General features: G+C 40.8%; 1 protein-coding gene across 1 annotated transcript in view; it reads left to right on the top strand.

Annotated features, from left to right (window-relative positions):
* Nucleotides 1-19,360, top strand: part of SEC22A (SEC22 homolog A, vesicle trafficking protein) — a 52,429-nt gene that overhangs the window by 9,752 nt on the left and 23,317 nt on the right. Inside the window, exons 3-4 of the mRNA XM_084871767.1 lie at nucleotides 5,267-5,430; nucleotides 6,680-6,874. Of these exons, the coding sequence (XP_084727893.1) occupies nucleotides 5,267-5,430; nucleotides 6,680-6,874 (359 nt within the window). The remainder of the gene's footprint in view (nucleotides 1-5,266; nucleotides 5,431-6,679; nucleotides 6,875-19,360) is intronic.

Here is a 19,360-nt window from a genome sequence, read left to right as displayed (position 1 = left end):
AAAATGCTGACACAGTGGAATATAGGGTGAAATGGAAAGTCCGAGAGGAGAGAGGCTAACTTATAATTAGGGCTGAGCTAGTTAAATACAAACAAAAATGCAAAAGAAAATGCCAGCCATAAGGACACATCAGAAAAAGAAACGGCTAAGTCTTATAAAATGGAATCCCAGAGATGAGAAGGAAGGAACTGACTGAAACCTTGGAATTGGACAGAATGAAGTCTTTGGAAAGGGTTGCTTATGGGCCAGGGGAGGAAGGGTGGTGATGAAGGAGAGCAAGATAATGAAGTTCCATTTTGAGGTGGGATAGAAATTTTGGAATCATTCACATAGAAGTTGAAACAGAGTGGAAGCACTCTGAGTTTCTGAGAGGCCCAGAACAGAACCTTAGAGAATGTCGATAGTTGCTTGGATCACCTGAGTAATGGTAAGCTATTATTTTCTTACTAGAGGCCGGGTACATGAAATTTGTGCTCTCAGAGTGGGGGTGTCCCTCAACCCGGCCTGCACCCTCTGGCAGGCTAGGACCCCTCAGGGGATATCCGCCTGCCGGCTTAGACCCGATTCCCATGGGGATAAGGCCTAAGTTGGCAGACAGACATCCTTCTCACAGTCCAGGGCTCTCACAGTCTGGGACTCCATGCTACTTATCGCCCTGGCTGAGCAGCACTTCCCCTGTGAGAATGCACTGACTGCCAGGGGGCAGCTTCTGCCATCTGGTGGTCAGTGCACATCATAGCAACCAGTCATTCCACCGTTCAGTTGATTTGCATATTAGGGTTTTATTATATAGGAATTGGCTTTTCTGAAGGTGTAATTATAAAAAGGTGGTGGTGATGGTGGATATATCTAAAATGATGTCTTAGGCTACTGTTGCTTGGAGGAAAAACTGAAACATTTTAATATTTTATTTAATAGTCAGAGGCTCTTTGGATTCCCAGGATTATTCTGCATTTTAGTTATTGTATAACGCTATAGACAGATACCAACATTATAGAAGATTGGCCTGTATATAGTATATTAATTCTGACAGATATCCTGGACTTAAACAAACACACACAACTTTTTTTGCAAATATTTTCTGTTCCTCTACCTTATTCTCTTAAAAGTATAGTAGAATTTTAAACACCCCTCTAATTCTGTTTAACTGTTGTGAATTCAATTTACCAAAAAAATAAATAAATAAATAAAAATCAAGAGTACAGGTAAGAAAATCATGTAAAGAAATAAAATAAAGATAGTAAAATAGTACACTGAAATAACATTTCTGTTTAGAAATACAAACATGTCCTTTGGAGAAATAAATTATTTAATTTTTATTTATAGCCCATTCATTTATTAGAAAGAGCCACAGATTTTGAACTTTCTTGTAGCCAAAACAAAAGGGGATAATGGATCGTTTACAAGGTTCACAATGTCCATTGGATCAAAACATTGTTTTTCATATTACTGAGATCTGATGTACATAAAAAGGGACAACCATAACAATGAGCTTTTTATGATTTTTCTTATAACATTATTTTTTATTTCTCTTAGCATTGTGGTTTCCAAATTTGCATAGAAATTGAGTTACTGGCCAACACCAGTTTGGCTCAATGGATAGAGCGTCGGCTTGGGACTGAAAGGTCCCGGGTTTGATTCCGGTCAAGGGCATGTACCTTGGTTGTGGGCATATCCCCAGTGTGGGGTGTGCAAGAGACAGCTGATCGATGTCTATCTCTCATCGATGTTTCTTACTCTCTATCTCTCTCCCTTCCTCTCTGTACAAAATCAATAAAATATATTAAAAAAAAAAAGAAAAAAGAAATTGAGTTTGCTTTTCCACAGCAAACCAAACAAAGTAACTAACTAGATAATTATGTGCTAATTCAGATGGTACTTCACATTAGATTCTGGTTGAATAGATAGAGGAAGATCATATTTTTGAGAAAAATTTAGGAGAATAATATTTAAAATTGAGAAACTTCCTTTAATTTTCTGTCCCTGGAAAAATGATGACTTTATCAGAGTGTAGTGACTGAATATTTCAAAGTTCAGCTAGCGGAGCATATTCTGGGGAGCATGGCTCGTGCTGGCACTATGCTTGCACACATACTAGTAGCTGCTCAGTGAGGGATGGTTGTTTTGGGAGTATTGGCCGTGTTCAGAGTGCCATGAAATTAAGTCTTCAATTCTTTCCAAAATTCTTCAACTCGGCTCATTGATTTGGGGCAGGATGTGTGTGCATAATCCAGTTTTGTGATTTCACATTACGTAGTGATATTACAGTTCTCTGCATAAAATTTTAAGGTATTCATCTGTTAAATAAGTTAAACAATACTTTCCTTAAATTGTCATACATATTTAATATGTAAACATTTGTCACTACTTTGGAAACAACAATGACTAAAGCAGTAATTATGAACCACATGAAAACAAAGTTGAATCTCATGAGATCTTAAAACCTTGAGACACTGATATTATGAGAAGACAAACGTCTTTGGGAGGCCAATCATACTTGTGAATATTAGTGCAAGAAATAAAATTTCTTAGTTCTTTTCACTGAATTCATTTGAAGTCTGATAATGGCTGTGAGCTTCATAGTTCCTCTCCCTTCCTGAAGATTCACTTTCTCCATTTTCATCCCCAGACTGCTGGTATTTTATATTTGGGAAGGCTATTTTTATTTTAAGCTTACCTGCCTTTTGGTTTTAGTTCCTAGCAGTGCTTTTCTTTCACTCTTTGGGGTTATTTTCTGATTATAGAAGTATCAGAAAATTTCAACAATATCACAGTACCTCCAATTATCAGGCTCTGTACTTACGTTATCATTACATATCACAACAGCACTTTGAATGGCTAATGAATAGAGCTCTTCCCCATTGCTGAGGGCAGAAACACAACTCATACTGGCTTAAGCAAAAGCAAGGGCATTGTGAAGGGCTTCTTGGTTGGCTGCAGCCAGGATCTCAGAGGTTGTTACCAAGAATCTTTCCTTTTTCCAGTCTCTTTCCTTGTGCATATAGGTATTTCCATGTAGTAGAGAATAGTATACAGGCAGCTCCAGGCTTACTTCATTCCAGCTGAGCAGCTCCTCCCCTTCACGTTTCCAGAAAGGGACCTTATTGGTCTTGCTATGTTGTAGTTCATTTCTGGAGTAACATTGGGGTTAGAGGGTTGAGGTACTCTAAGTTGGATCCTGGATCACATACCCACCCTTTTGATGAACAGCTTTCCCAAGTCATAGGGAATAGATAGTAGGATTGAGATAATTTCCCAAAGAGGAGGCAAGAAGGATGCTGGGCAGATAGCCATTATAGTACTACTACACCTGTTTTATAGATGAAGAAACTGAAACTGAGCCGCAGAAATATAAAGAAACTTGCTGAAACTCACAAAACTAATAAATAGTATATCTGAACCACAGTCTTTTGTCTTTAGCATTCACATTATTCTGTGGTAGAAGAGTTGTCTCTCTTTAACTTTAAGCTTTCTCTTAACAGCATTCCTAATTTTCCTAATTATTTTCATTTTTTATGGAGATAAAAATTAAACAGGAAAAATAACTCAGTGAAAACTCTCTCTCTCTCCTTCCTCTCTCTCTCTCTCTCTCTCTCTCTCTCTCTCTCTCTCTCTCTCCCTCCCTCCCTCCCTCCCTCCCTCCCTCCCTCCCTCCCTCCTTCCCTCCTTCTCTTTCTCTTTTCGGGGGGGGGGGGTGTTGAGAAATAATGAGGAACAGAATATGTGTGAAGTCTAAGATTGATGAAGGGGGTATGGTCTCATTGGAGACTAGATATTTGGTGGGGAGGAGGCATGACAGGATAATGCAACCCACCAATAGCTGCCAAACCACCTGGGGGAAGAAAATAACTTGTGGTTCCTACTTTCCTGTTTCCTTTCATTACTAGCATTTTTTAAAACCCTTACTCGAGGATATGTTTATTGATTTTTAGAGAGAGAAAAACATCGATCTGAGAGAGAAACATCAATTAGTTGCCTCTCATGCACTCCCCAACCTGGGACCACACCTACAACCTAGGTATATGCCCTGACCGGAATTGAACCCACAGCCTTTTGGTTTAAGAGGTGATGCTCCAACCAACAAAGCCACACTGTTTAAGGAGAAATCTTCAGTTCTCAGCACCATATATGTCAAATAGGCTCTTATGAACTGGTCTAGGAACTTCCAATGTCGTTTATGTGGGAAAATGATTTATAGGTGCTATAAACTTCTGCAGTATTAACCAGTAAGTAAATTAGGGATTACCTGTGATAGATTATCTAAAAAAGTGAGCATCTACATTTTCTGGGGTGTGAAGGTGTTAGGGTTAGAGGGAAAGAGTGAATCAGGAAATAGATGAAATGCAGAAAAGGAAATGGAGGATGTCAAAGGCAAATTTTCCTTGCTCTGTGTTTTACCCAAGGCTTTGATGGTATAATCACCTTTGGCCACTTAAAATAATCGTTTTCTCCTTTAGCTTACTATTATAAGTTGCTATCAACTGGTATATTGTATATTAATTTTTTTTTAAATTTAATGAGGTTAAAATTACTGCCTAAAGTGGGTCTTCATTCATGGGATAACTTCATTATTTAGCTCTTCATGATTGGAGGGTAATTGAAAGTTGACCTATAAGAGAAGAATAAATGAGAAAATAAGTTCATGGTAGAATGCCACTCATGGTGGACACTCAGTGTTACTGAGCTCTCTTACCTGTTCTTATCTCCTTACTGTACCATTGAGGGCAAAGTCTTGTTTTCACCTTGTTTCCTATAAGTTGTATTTGGTTTAGATTTTTAAAATCTATAAGACATACTCACTTTTATAATATCAAAGATTTTTATATTCAATGGTTGAAGTGCTTTATTTTAGAGACTGTTATTCAGTGTGGAAAGTTCTATATCAAAAATAATATTTTTCTTATACTTAGCAGTTTTAACAGTAGATTAGAGATCAATGGCATGCATGTCCTACTGGAAAACTTTTTCATCCAGGAAAGCTTTTTCCCCTTTGCTTTCTACCCCAAGTGATAAATAACTGAAGTGTTAATATCATACTGTGTGTTCCTCTGTAGGTATATTCCCCTTTTTTGTCTACCATTTTTAAACCACGACTAAAAATAGTATTACTTTAGCTTCTTTAATTTTTTTTGTGAGAATATATAATGTTGATATCTTCATTGCCATTTGTAGTAGCAGTTTATGGTGTAATATAACCAGTCTTGTGAAGCAACGAATTGCCTTAATTTACTTTGAGATTTTTAAATCTATGTTTTTTACACTGTAGTTTTATTAGCTCTCTGGGAGTCAGCTACATGATGTTGTGCACTGAAAATTACCCAAATGTTCTGGCCTTCTCTTTCCTCGATGAGCTTCAGAAGGAATTCATTACTACTTATAACATGTCGAAGACCAACACTGCTGTCAGGCCATACTGTTTCATTGAATTTGGTAAGGGCTTGATTTTTTTTCCTTTTCATTATCCTGTCTCAAGCTAGTCATGAGCGATTTTTTTTTTAATCTTCACTGGGGGGAGGAATAGGGGAGAGGGAAAACTCAGAAAATTCTGCTACCTTGCCTTTAATAAAATAATTTAACAAGGGCTCTATAAATTATGACAACATCTTGATTTAGATGCATATTAGAAAAAATTGAGTTTGAGCTGTGGAGGTGATTTTGATTATTGGCACAAAGAATTAATTCCCTAGAATAGTTTCTGAATGAGAAATTTATAAGTCAGAGATTCAGAATTTTGTGTTTGTGTGATAATTTTTTATAGTCTGCTTAATATAGAACAGAAGTTGGCAAACATTTGCTGCAAAGGACCGAATAGTACTTATTTTAGGCTTTAAGCACCATATGGTCTCTGTCACAACTACTCAGCCCTGCCATTATAGCCGGAAAGCAGCCATAGGCAATGTAGAAATGGATGAATGCAGTTATATTCTAATAAAACTTTATTTACAAAAATGATCAGCAGGCTAGATTTGGCCTGTGGGCATTAGTGTTTTTGACTCCAGATGTACAAGGGAAAAAATAGTGAAACCAAGTTACAAATTGTGAAAATAAAAGTGGAATATTATTTAGGACAGCAATCGCCAACCTCTTGGACCTCTCGGACCGCCAATGGTCTGCAGACCACCGGTTTGCGACTGCTGATTTAAGAGATATCTTGGAAGATATTTAGGAATTGTCTTTTATTAAATTTATTTTTTAAAACATGCATTCTAGTGGCATAAATAAGAAAACAGGTTTATAAGAACATGCAATTTACAGTGTATGTTCTTATGGAATTACAACTGATAAATACAGACTTACTATTTTATGAGATATGAATCCCTATAAAATTAAGATTTTGATTTAAAAATTAAAGCTGTTATTTTATTGTTTTGTTGTAGAAGTTCAAAGTAATTCATTTAAGTGGATATAATAGTAGAAATATTCTCAGTCAAATAGTGTTAAATCATTAGTTTACTTACAATTATTAATTCCTACAATATCATTTCTAGAGTGAGCAACTGATAACTCCATGATATATTAACCATTAAACATAAATATCAGAACACTTCATGACAATTCAACAGTTTTGGATAACAAATTAAACAGTTTATCTGCAAAATTTACTACCCATAAACATCACACTCTCAAATTATTTAATTAACAAATGACTGCAAGGAAATTTATTTTTTATTTCACATAGATAACTTCATTCAGAGGACCAAGCAGCGATATAATAATCCCAGGTCTCTTTCAACAAAGATAAATCTGTCTGACATGCAGACGGAAATCAAGCTGAGACCCCCTTATCAAATTTCCATGTGCGAACTGGGGGCAGCCAATGGAGTCACATCTGCATTTTCTATTGACTATAAAGGTGCTGGTAAGATTTCTTCTGGTGAGTGCTGGATCTTAATTATTTTATTTCAAAAACTGAGGAACTCTCAAAAACTACTTTTATTTCAGTATTTTAAAGCAAGTACATGAGAGAATGTAGAGGTTCAAGGTAATCCTTTCTCAGTGTTTTATGTAGTAATCTACTAGGTAATGTGACTAAGCAGGAAAATACTTTTAAATAGCAATCTCAAAGGAACTCTTTGGTAGGGAAACATTTAAGAGGGCTTCTTTGTAAGCAAATGTTTCTGGTAGTGAATAGCTTACTTATACTACTAGTATATGTTTAGAGGCATGTGAAGTACTTTATATCAAAATGGCTAAATATATTCAAGGCCAGGATTTTCGACAGTCACAGAAAATGTGACCATCTACTACATCCTCCCAAACAAGGACTTATAGTTGTGACAGTTTGAAAACTTCTGCTTAAAATGGAAGCCTCGTTATTTTATAAGGTAGCTTATGCCATAGTTGAATTGCTTGTTTAAAAAAATTCTTCCTTATATTTGAGCTAAAGTGTGTTTGCTATGATGTTTATCTACTTGTAAAAGTTCTGTGACCTCTACCTCCCTCTTTTCAGCACTTCAGAACTTTAAGTCAGTAACTCTGTGTCCTTTCTATCCTGTTAATCTGGTCAACTTCATATGAAATATCCTCATTTCCCTTAGCCTTTTGTCTGTGACATTTTGAAACCCTCCCTATCCTCGAAGCTTTTATTTGTTAGTATTCTTCAAATGTGGCATTCAGGACTAAACACAACACTTCATATTTGGTTGAATACAAATTATGGGAGAAAAGGGGAAACAGATTTCACTAGCCAGTTGAGAAACAAGTAAACACACAAATACCAATAACAAGCCCTGTCGGAGAGGAGGTGGATGAAGACCCAGAGTTGTTACAGTATGTTATCTAAAATGTCCAACAAAAAGTTACAAGACATGCAGAGGAAAAGTATAATACATACACCGTGGGTGGAGGGTAGGGATGGGGGAAGCAGACAATAGAAGCTGCCTATGACAGTGATCAGACGTCAGATTTAACAAAGACATCAAATTAGTCAATATAATTATTTTCAAAGAACTAAATGAAACCATGATTTAAAAAGTAAGGAAGGAAGTGCCCTGTTTGGTGTGGCTCAGTTGCTTGGAGCGTCCCATACATTGAAAGATTGCAGGTTTTATTCTTAGGGCACATGTGTAGGTTGTTGCTGGTTCCATCCTCAGTTGGCATGTGTTTGAGGAGCAACTGATAGATGATTTTCTCTCACATCAGCATTTCTCTCACTTTCCCTTACTCTGTGAAATCAAAAAAATCATATCCTAAAAAAAAAACAACCAGGAAGATATGACCTTGCATCCAGTATATAATATAAACAGATATAAATTATAAAAGAAAAAGAACCAAATGGAAATTCTGGAATTAAAAAATACAACTAAAATGAAAAATTGACTAGTAGAGTTCAATAGAAGATTGGAAATGGCAAAAAAAGAGTTAATAAACTTGAAGATAGATCAATAGAGGTTATGTAATCCAAAGAACGGGGAAAAAAGAATTAAGAATAAAACCTCAGAAAAATATGGGATACTATTAAGCACACCAACATAGGCATGATGGGAGAACCAGAAGAGAAGAGAAAGAAGCAGGAGTATTTGAAGAAATAATGGCTGAAAAGTTTCCCAATTTACTATAAAAAAAAAAAAAGTACCTTTTTAGGAAGCTCATTTAACTCCAAATAGGATATATGCAAGACACCTATAAACAGTTAAAAATGTTGAAAGACAAAACTGAGAAAACCTTGAAAGCAGCAAGAGAAAAATAACTCACCACTTAACAAGAGAACTTCAAAAGATTAACAATTGACTTCTCAACCGAAATAGTGGAGACCTAAAGATAATGGAAGAACATAGTCAAAATACTCAAAGAGGGGGGAAAAAACCTGTCAACCAAAAATCCTTATGTTTCAAAACTGAAGGTGAAATAAAGACATTTGCAGATAAGTAGAAAATGAGAGAATTTGTTGCTGGCAGACTTGCCTACAAGAAATACTAAAGGGAAGTATTTCATACTTCAGGTTGAAAGCAAATGACCCAGACAGTAATTTGAATTCACACAAACACACACATGCACACAATCAAAGAGCAATAGCAAAGGTAATTATAAAAGATAGTAAATATACATTTTTCTTTTAAAAAGCAATTGTATAAGATAATGTATATAATGTATTGTTGGATCTATGATATGTAGAAATGAAATATATTTTTTAATAATAGCACAAAGGTAGTGGATGGAAGTAAAGCTGCATTGGGCAAAGGAAGTACTCTACGTGGTCATTTGAATTCACAGAAACAGACATGGGAAAGAAAAGGAAATTAAATCTAAAGTAAGAATAAAGGAAATAATAAAGATCAGAGCAGAAATAAATGAAAATGAAATGGGAAATAGAAAATCATTGGAGAAAAATCAAACCAAAAGCTGAATCTTTGACTATAGGGTCTGGTTTAAGGATAGACATGTAGACCAACATTAAAGAGTGGAAAATACGGAAACAAACCTTTGCATTATGGTAAATTCATTTTTTAACAAGGGTACCATGACAATAGTGAAAGACTAGCCTGTTCAGAAATCGTGCTGGTTCAAGTGGATACTTATATACAAAAGAATGAAGTTGGATTTCTACTTTACAAAGTTATCTAAAAACTAACTCAAATGGATCAAAGACCTAAATTTAACAGCTGAAACTATAAAAGTCTTAGAAGAAAACAAAGATGTAAATCTGAGAGGAAATACAAAAGTGTGGCTTTGTATTAGGCAGAGATTTTTTAGATTTGACACCAAAAGCACAGTGAAAAAAGTAAAAGTAGATAAAGTGGAATTCATCAAAATTAAAAACCCTTGTTTTTCAAAAGATACTATCAAGAACTTGAAAATTATGACAATCCACAGACATAGAAAATATTGGCAAATCATGTATCTTGTAAGGAACTTGTATCCAGAATATATTATAACTCAACAATAAAAAGACAATAATACAATTTTAAGAAATGGTAAAAAGATTGAAAAGACATTTGTACAAAGAAATTGTGCAACTGGCTAATTAGCACATGAAAAGTTACTCAGCATTATTAGTCATTAGTGAAATGCAAAACAATAAGGATATACTATTTACAATCATTAGGGTGGGGGTCCCTGCTGGGGTGCCTGACCAGCCTGGGTGAGGGGCTGATGGCTGATGGCCCCTCCCTCCCCCCTCCCCCCCCAGTGACCCAGGCTCTCCCAGGCCCTCCTTTGCTTTTTTTGTTTTTTTTCAGCCCCTCCTTGAGTGGAGGCCAGGATAGGCTGGAAGCAGATATCTGGGATTTATTTATCTTCTGTAATTGAAACTTTGTAGCCTTGAGTGGAGGCCAGGGCTGGCCAGGATGGGTGGGAAGCTTGGCTTCCTCCATCGTGGGAGGAAACCCAAGCCTCCTGCTTGCTCCAGCTCCATGGCCACCACCATCCTTGTTGGGTTTTTGCATACTCACTCTTGATTGGCCGGTGGGAGTAGCAGAGGTATGGTCAATTTGCATGTTTCTCTTTTATTAGTGTAGATTAGTGGCCAGGTGCACAAAAATCATGTACAAGGTGGGGTCTCCCACAGTCTGGCCTGTACCCTCTCCAATCTGGGACCCCTTGGGGGATATCTGACTGCTGGTTTAGGCCCGATCCTGCTGGCTCCTAACTGCTCATCTGCCTGCCTGCTTGATTGCCCCTAACCACTCTGCCTGCCAGCCTGATTGCCTCCAACTGCCCTACCACCTGGCCTGATCACCCATAACTGCCTCTGCCTTGGCCCTGCCACCATGGCTTTGTCCTGAAGGATGTCTGGAAGGTCTCCAGGTCTAATTAGCATATTTCCCTTTTATTAGTATAGATAAAAAAGGAACGAAGTATTGATACATGGTACAGTACTATGCTGCTGTAAAAAAGAAGGAATTCTTAACTATTTGCAACAGCCTGGATGAAACTAGAGAGCACTGTGCTAAGTGAAATAAGCCAGTCAGTGAAATATAAATATCACATGATCTCATTCATTTATGGCTAATAAAGAACATTATAAACTGTTGAACAAAAATAGATAGAGGCAAAGAAGCATGGAACAGACTATCAAACTACAGGGGAAAATATGGGAGGGTGGGAGCGGTGTAAAAGATCAATCGAAGGGCTGAAACTGGTTTGGCTCAGTGGTAGAGCATCAGTCTACGGACTGAAAAGTCCCAGGTTCGATTCTGGTGAAAGGCATGTACATTGGTTGCGGGCACATCCCCAGTAGTGGGTGTGCAAGAGGCAACTGGTCGATGTTTCTCTCTCATCGAGTTTCTAGCTCTTTATCTCTCTCCCTTCCTCTCTGTAAAAAATCAATAAAATATATTTAAAAAAATTAAAAGATCAATCGAAGGATTTGTATGCATGCATATAAACACAAGACACTGGGAGGAGGGAGGGCAAGTACCGGGGAGTAGGGGAGACCAGGGGAGGTCAATGTGGGGGGAATAAAAGAGACATATGTACTTCTATTTGTAATATCTTAAAACAATAAATAAACAACAACATTGTGCTATGTGAAAGAAGCCAGATATAAAAGGACACATTTAAAATTTCATTTATACAAAGTGCCCAGAATGGGCCTATCCAAAGATGTAGAAAATAGATTGGTGACATAGGAAGCTGGAGTGATGGAGGAGCAATAGGCAGTGACTATATGAATGGTTATGAGATTTCTTTGAGGGGTTATGAAAATGTGGAATTAGATCATTATGATAGTTCAAAACTGTAAATATACTGAAAATTTCTGAATTATACACTTTAAAGGGTGAATTTTATGTTGATGAATTTTCAGTCTTAAAATCACTAATAAACAAGTGATTATTATACTACTTTGAAGAATTCTACTTAGAGCATCATGGAGTAGTTAATTCAGACCAACAATCCCACTAAATACATGTAGAAAAGCTGAGTGGAATGTATATATTTTATAGAATATATAGGTTTAATATACATTGAAGAAGTTAGTCTAAAATAGAATATTCCTAAAGTCTTTGGAGATACAAGATAATTGTTAACTAAGAATTAAGATACCCAGGAAGATAAGAGGCCCTGGGAGTTGAGCCCAGTGTTTGGAGTAACTTTTTCCTATTAATTCTGGAGTGAATAGCTGACATCCTCAAGACTAGGAGACTGGGATTAGAGCAGACATAGCCCACCAAGGTGGTGAATCTCATGAGCAACCTCGCCTACCTGCTCCCAACTTTGGTTTAGCTGGACGTCTATACTTTAGAAATGTGGGTAGACGGGAATATGCAGCAGACAGCCTTTTGTCTGGACTGCCCTTTGTTTTGAATCATACTGGTCTCTAAAATTGGATTGAGCTGTTCTCCAAAGATCCTGGCAGAAGCAAATAGTTCTCCTGGAAAAAGTAGTCTCATAAACTTCACATTATATTTACAACAAGATTTTGAAAATAGAATTTTTGGCAAACAATCATAAATAACCAAGCATGTAAATAGATTAAAATGCACGAACACAAACCATCAGAATTAATCTTTCTTTCCTCCTCTCTCTTTCCTCCCTTTTCTCCCCTCTCATTAAAACCATGGAAGCTAGAGGACAACTTAATCATATCCTTTAAAGCAGTTGTTCTCAACCTTTTTAATGCCTCGACCCTTTAATACAGTTCCTCATATGGTGACCCCAACCATAAAATTATTTTTGTTGCTACTTCATAACTGTAATTTTGCTACTGGTTATGAATCGTAATGTGAATATCTGTGTTTTCTGATGGTCTTAGGCTCTACAGCAGCAGTTCTCAACCTGTGGGTTGCAACCCACAGGTTGAGAACTACTAGCAGGGTCACCTAAGACCATCGGAAAATGCAGATATTCACATTACGATTCATAACCAGTAGCAAAATTACAGTTATGAAGTAGCAACAAAAATAATTTTTTTTTTAAATCAATCTTTATTGTTCATATTATTACAAAGGTTCCTCATTTCTTCCCCCCTCCACCAGGTTCCCACCCCACCTTCTGCCCCCTCCCCATCCCCCATTGTCCTCATCCATAGGTGCACAGTTTATGTTCAGTCTCTTCCTCCCTCCCTTTCCCCGATAGTAAATCCCTTTTCAGATAGTAAATCTGTTACTTAGCATTTTCTCATATCAATAATACCTCCACATGCCCAATGATACACTTCACACAAAAGACATTTTCAAATAGGTCAACCAGCCTCATCCAGGCCCCACCCAAGGCACTCACAGATCAACACCCCAGCGCTATACTAACTCGACACATCCAGATCTAAGCCTTCATCACTTGATTCAGCAGACCCTCAAGTTCCCGCAAAAGTTTCCAGCCATGTCTGAGAGGCAGCCGTGGGCAGGTACAGGCGAGGAGCGAGCTGTTTCGGGCCTGGCTGTTCCTGGCCTGGCCTCTGTTGCTCTGGTTCGTTCCACAACCAGCTGCTCCGGGTCTGGTCACTGCCGCTCCCGACCTAGTTGCTCTGGACTTGGCTGTTGCTGCTACAGGCCTGGCCGCACCCGACCCGGCTGCTCTGGGCCCGGTTGCTCCGGTCCCGGCCGCTCCGGGCCTGGCCGCTCCCAGCCTGTCAGCCGCTGCTCCGGGCCTGGCTGCTCCCAGCCTGGCAGCCACTGCTCCTGGCCTGGCCGCACCAGACCCGGCTGCTTCGGGCCTGGCCGCTCCCAGCCTGGCAGCCACTGCTCCTGGCCTGGCCGCACCAGACCCGGCTGCTCCGGGCCTGGCCGCTCCCAGCCTGGCAGCCGCTGCTCCGGGCCTGGCCGCACCAGACCCGGCTGCTCCGGGCCTGGCAGCTTCCAGCCTGGCAGCTGCTGCTCCGGGCCTGGCCGCTCCCAGCCTGGCAGCTGCTGCTCCTGGCCTGGCCGCACCAGACCCGGCTGCTCCGGGCCTGGCCACTCCCAGCCTGGCAGCCGCTGCTCCGGGCCTGGCCGCACCAGGCCCGGCTGCTCGGGCCTGGCTGCTCCCAGCCTGGCAGCCGCTTCTCCAGGCCTGGCCACTCCCAGCCTGGCAGCCACTGCTCCGGGCCTGGCCGCACCAGACCCGGCTGCTCCGGGCTTGGCCGCTCCCAGCCTGGCAGCCGCTGCTCCGGGCCTGGCCGCTCCCAGCCTGGCAGCCGCTGCTCCTGGCCTGGCCGCACCAGACCCGGCTGCTCCGGGCCTGGCCGCTCCCAGCCTGTCAGCTGCTGCTCCGGGCCTGGCCGCACCAGACCCGGCTGCTCCGGGCCTGGCCGCTCCCAGCCTGGCAGTCGCTGCTCCAGGCCTGGCCGCACCAGACCCGGCTGCTCCGGGCCTGGCCGCTCCCAGCCTGGCAGCTGTTGCTCTGGGCCTGGCCGCTCCCAGCCTGGCAGCCGCTGCTCCGGGCCTGGCCACACCAGATCCGGCTGCTCCGGACCTGGCTGCTCCCAGCCTGGCAGCTGCTGCTCCGGGCCTGGCCGCTCCTAGCCTGGCAGCCGCTGCTCCAGGCCTGGCCACACCAGACCCAGCTGCTCCGGGCCTGGCCGCTCCCAGCCTGGCCGCCGCTGCTCCGGGCCTGGCCGCAGCCGACCCGGCTGCTCCGAGCCTGGCCGCTCCCAGCCTGGATTCTTCGTGGTTGTCTACTGCTGTTCTGGGCCTGGCTGCTCCCAACCCGGCTGCTCTGGGCCGGGCTTCTCCGGGCCCAGCCACTCCGTGTCTGGGTGTTCCTGGACTGGCCACCCTGGGCTTGGCCGCCTCTGCCTCAGGCCTGGCTGCCACTGCCCCAGGTCTGGCTGCTCCAGTGCTGGCCGTTGATGCTCTTGTTCTGGCTGCTGCTGCTCTGGGGCCTGGCCACTGCTGCTCCGGGCCCAGCTGCCACTGCCTTGTGCCTGGCCACTCTAGGTCTGGTCGCCGCTGTTCCAACATTCTGTCCCTTTTTTCTCTCTTTTTTTTTTTTCTTTTTTTAAAAAAACAAAACAAAACGCATTTATGTTGCAATGTTGGCTGGTGCGTTGAGTTCTGACTTAGTCTTTGATTTTTCAAGATCTTCTTTGTATTCTTTCTTAAGTAATTTTACTATCATTTGCTCTCACTTGATTTCTTCACATTGAGAACTTCTTTGGTTTCTTCCTCCTTGTCCTGGGAGCTCAGCAGGTTGGCCTGTGGCACCCCTTTGTTCTCCGCGGGCTCCCGCACTGCTCCAGCCTGTTGCCGGGGTCGGCGCCGCCCAGGAAGCAGCCCCCGTCCTTGGCTCCATTGCCCGTGCTCAGCAGTGGAAGGCTCAGGGGCACCCCCCCCACTGGGGACCCCGTCGCCCGGCTCCTTGCTGGCGCCCGGCTGGCCGGTGTCCGGCAGGGGCTCCTGCTCCTCGTGGCGTTCCTCCAGTCTGGGGCTTTCTTTCTCCCTCCCACTAGGGGAGTCCAGGATCAGAGTCAACAGACTGTCCTCTGCGCACAGTGTGCGCGACTCCGGGGGCTCGGCCTTGCGCCGCGCTCCCAGGACTCCACCTCACAGCTCCGTCTCCCCCTGCCCGAGCCTGGGTCCCCGGGGACTGGCCCAGACCTGGAGTTCGGGGGCGGTCTGGGCTGAGGCTCAGAGCTGCCGCCGGAGGCTTTGTTTCTTCCGGCTAGGGTAATCCAGCATCAGAGTCAACATTCAGTCCTCTGCGCGCCATGTGCGCGCGACTCCGGGGGCCCCGCATTTCGCCGTCCCCCGGGATTGTCTCCCCCTGCCGGAGCCTGGGTCCCCAGGGTCTGGCCCATAACTTGGGGCTCAGCGCTGCCGGTTCGGGGGTTCAGCCCAGGCTGGGGGTTCTATTTCCTTCCTGCTAGGGAACGCCAGGCAGCACCCAGCCCTCTCCTCCTCTCCGGCTGCGACCTCTCTGCGCGCGCGTGCGTGCGAGCGCGCAGCATGTCTCCGTACCTTAGGCTTTTTTTCAGCTCCTCTGATTTTCCTTCTGGTTTTCTCCCTCCTTCCTATTGTAGAGTTTTCAGTCAGTCGACTACCTGTAGCTCTGGGCAATGTCCACTCTACATTTTAGTTGTATTTCCTTGAAATTGTTGTGAGCTGCTGCGGCTAGATGTATACCCGAGCAGCCATCTTGAACAAAAATAATTTTATGGTTGGGGGTCACTACAACATAAGGAACTGTATTAAAGGGTCGCAGCATTAGAAAGGTTGAGAACCACTGCTCTACAGGATAAAAGAAATAACTGCAAATGTAGAATTCTGTGCGTAACAAAAATATCCTGAAAGATGAATTGGCAAGATTGGATATTCTTGTGTTGTTCCTGATTCTGATCTTAGCAGGAAAAGCATTCAGGATTCACAGTTAACTATGATGTTAACTGAGGGTTTATATAGGTGCTTTTTTGAGACAATGCCCTTATGTTCTCCCAGATTGATGAGCAGTTTTTATCAGGAATGTAAGTTCTGCACTTACTGAGATGATTATATGATTTTTCTTTTTAAAAGCTATATGTGATGAATTACTTTGCTTTTCAAATATTAAACCAACCTAGTACTTTCTGTGATAAAACCCACTTGGTCATGATGCATTATCCTTTTTGTATATTGTGAGACCCAATTTCTACTAAAATTTTGTTAAAATATTTTGTATCTGTGTTTATGAGGGAATTGATTTGTAGTTTTCCTTTTTTTTTTCTAATGTTTTAGACTAGTTTTACTCTCAGGATAAAGCTGGCGTCATAGAATAAGTTGGGATATATTATCTCTTTTTCAATGTTTGGGAATGTTTCTGTAGAATTTTTCTTTCTCCATTTTTTTACTCAATATACATTTATTGATTTTTAAAAAAAACATATTTTATTGATTTTTTACAAAGAGGAAGAGAGAGGGATAGAGAGCCAGAAACATCGATGAGAGAGAATCATGGATCAGCTGCCTCTTGCACACCCCCTACTGGGGATGTGCCCGCAATCAAGGTACATGCCCTTGACAGGGAATTGAACCTGGGACCTTTCAGTCTGCAGCCCCAAGCTCTCTCCACTGAGCCAAACCAGTTTCGGCCGTTTATTGATTTTTTTGAGAGAAAGGAATAGGGAGAGAGACAGAGACAGAGACAGAGAGAGAGAAAGAGAGCGAGAGAGAGAGAGAGAGAAACATTGATGAGAGAGAGAGAGAGAGAGACATTGATGAGAGAGAGAGAGAGAGAGAGAGAGAGAGAGAGAGAGAAAGAGAGAAACATTGATGAGAGAGAAAGAAGGAGAGAGACATTGATGAGAGAGAGAAACATCAATTGGTTGCCTCTCACATGTGCCCATCTAGGGATTGAACCCACAACCTAGGGATGTGCCCTGACTGGGAATTGAACCTACAACCCCTTGGTGTACAGGACAATGCTCCAAACCAACTGAGCCACCTGGCCAGGGCCTATTTCTTCTTTAAATGTTTAGTACAGTGAAGACTTTCAAGCCTCTAGTTTTCTTTGTGGGATGTTTTTGTTTTTGTTTTTAAAACTACAAATCAATTTCTTTGATGGAAGTAGGGTTATTCAAGTTATCGGTTTCTTCATTTCATTAGCATAAAGTTAATATTCTCATATCCCTTTTATATTTGTATAATAATTGTGATGTTACCATTCTCATTTTTTATACTGATAATTTTGTCTTTTGCATTTTTCCTCTGATCAGTTTTATTGGAATTTATAATTTTTACTGATTTTCTTAAAGAACCAGCTTTTCCTTTCATTGACCTTTTTATTGTCCGTTTGTTTTTTCTATTTAATTGATTTAAGTTCTGATCTTTATTACTTCATATGGTCTGCTTACTTAGGGTTTAATTTGCTCTTTTTATAGATTCTTGAGATCATTTATTTGAGAACTTCTTTTCTAGTCCAGACATTTAGTACTATTTATCTCCCCCTTTTTTTTCTTTTCTTTTTTTTTATTAAGGTATTATATGTGTACATATCTTATCATTGTATTTATCTCCCTTTCAATACTGCTTTAGACCCTAGCCCAGTGATTGGCAAACTGCGGCTCATGAGCCATATGAGGCTCTTTGGCCCCTTGAGTGTGCTCTTCCACAAAATACCACAGCCTGGGCGAGTCTATTTTGAAGAAGTGCATTAGAAGCTTAAGTTTAAAAAAATTTGGCTCTCAAAAGAAATTTCAATAATGGTACTGTTGATATTTGGATCTGTTGACTAATGAGTTTGCCAACCACTCCCCTAGCTTGTTTGCTCAGTGGGTAGAACATCGGTTCAAGAACTGAAGAACTGAAGAGTCCTGGGTTCGATTCCAGTCAAAGGCATGTGTCTCTCTCACATCAATCTTCCTCTTTCTCTGTCTCCCTCCTTCACTTCCACTCTCTAAAAATCAAAGGAAAAAATATCCTCCGATATACAAAAAAATAAAAAATAAAATAAAATAATTGGTTTAGCTACATTTCTTAAGTTTTAATATAGTGTATTTTCACTCTCATTTTGTTCAAAATGATTTTAAATTTTACTTTTGGTATCTTTTGTGATCCATGGGTTATTTAGGATTGTGTTATTTTTAAAAATGTCTACCTTTATTTTATTTTAATAATTTTAAATATGTAGAGGTTTTCCAAATACCTTGCTTTTATTGTTTTCTAGTTTAATTCCATTGTGGCCAGATACCAACTTATGTATAATTTTAAATATTTTACATTTATTCAAACTTGTTTTATTCCCCCAGAACATGATCTATCCTTAGTCATTTTCTGTGTTCATTTGAAAAGAACATGTATTCTATTGTTGGGTGGTGTGCTCTATAAATATCATTTAGATCAAGTTGGTTGATATTCTTTAAGTCTTTTATATCCTTGACGATTTTTTGTTTACTTCTATCAATTATTGAGAAAGGGTTCTTGAAATCTCTGACTATATTTGTGAATGCATATCTTTCTCCTGTTAGGTCTCTAATTTTCAATGTATTTTAAAGTTTGTTATTAAGTGGTGCACAAATATTTAGGATTGCTTTGTTTTCTTAGTTCAGGATAATTATAGTGGCTAGTTCATTGAGTTCTTGGAAGGATGAAATGAGATTGTATGTATAGAGTGCTTGGTGCCTGATACCTTGCCTGACAGTCTGAGAGCAGCCACTGTTACCAACAGCAGCAGCAGCAGATGCTGTTATTATTTGTTTCTCTCATTTCCATCTCTATGTTCATATTCTTTTCTCCGCATGGAATGCAGTTCTTCTCATTTGTACCTGTCTAAATTTTATCCATCTTCAAAGATCTTCACTAGTTCTCAACTTGTCTGTGTCACGACCACCTTCCCCCTAATTATCTTTCCTCTTCATAATTCTGTAACCCTTTTAGTTGAGAATTCTTATTATTTTTCATATGCTTATCTGTCCACTTCTCTTTAAAGCATGAGAAGTGCTGTGAAGGCAGATTGTAGATTCATTCTCATACCTTCTGACACACAACAGCTTATGCAGAATTGTGCCAAAAAGTGCTGAATAAATAAGTAC

The sequence above is a fragment of the Pipistrellus hanaki genome (genome assembly GCF_964339955.1).
Source record: "Pipistrellus hanaki genome assembly, chromosome: 2".
Lineage (NCBI taxonomy): Eukaryota > Metazoa > Chordata > Mammalia > Chiroptera > Vespertilionidae > Pipistrellus > Pipistrellus hanaki.
Note: the sequence above shows the minus strand (reverse complement) of the source record. Positions and strands in the feature narration are given on the sequence as shown.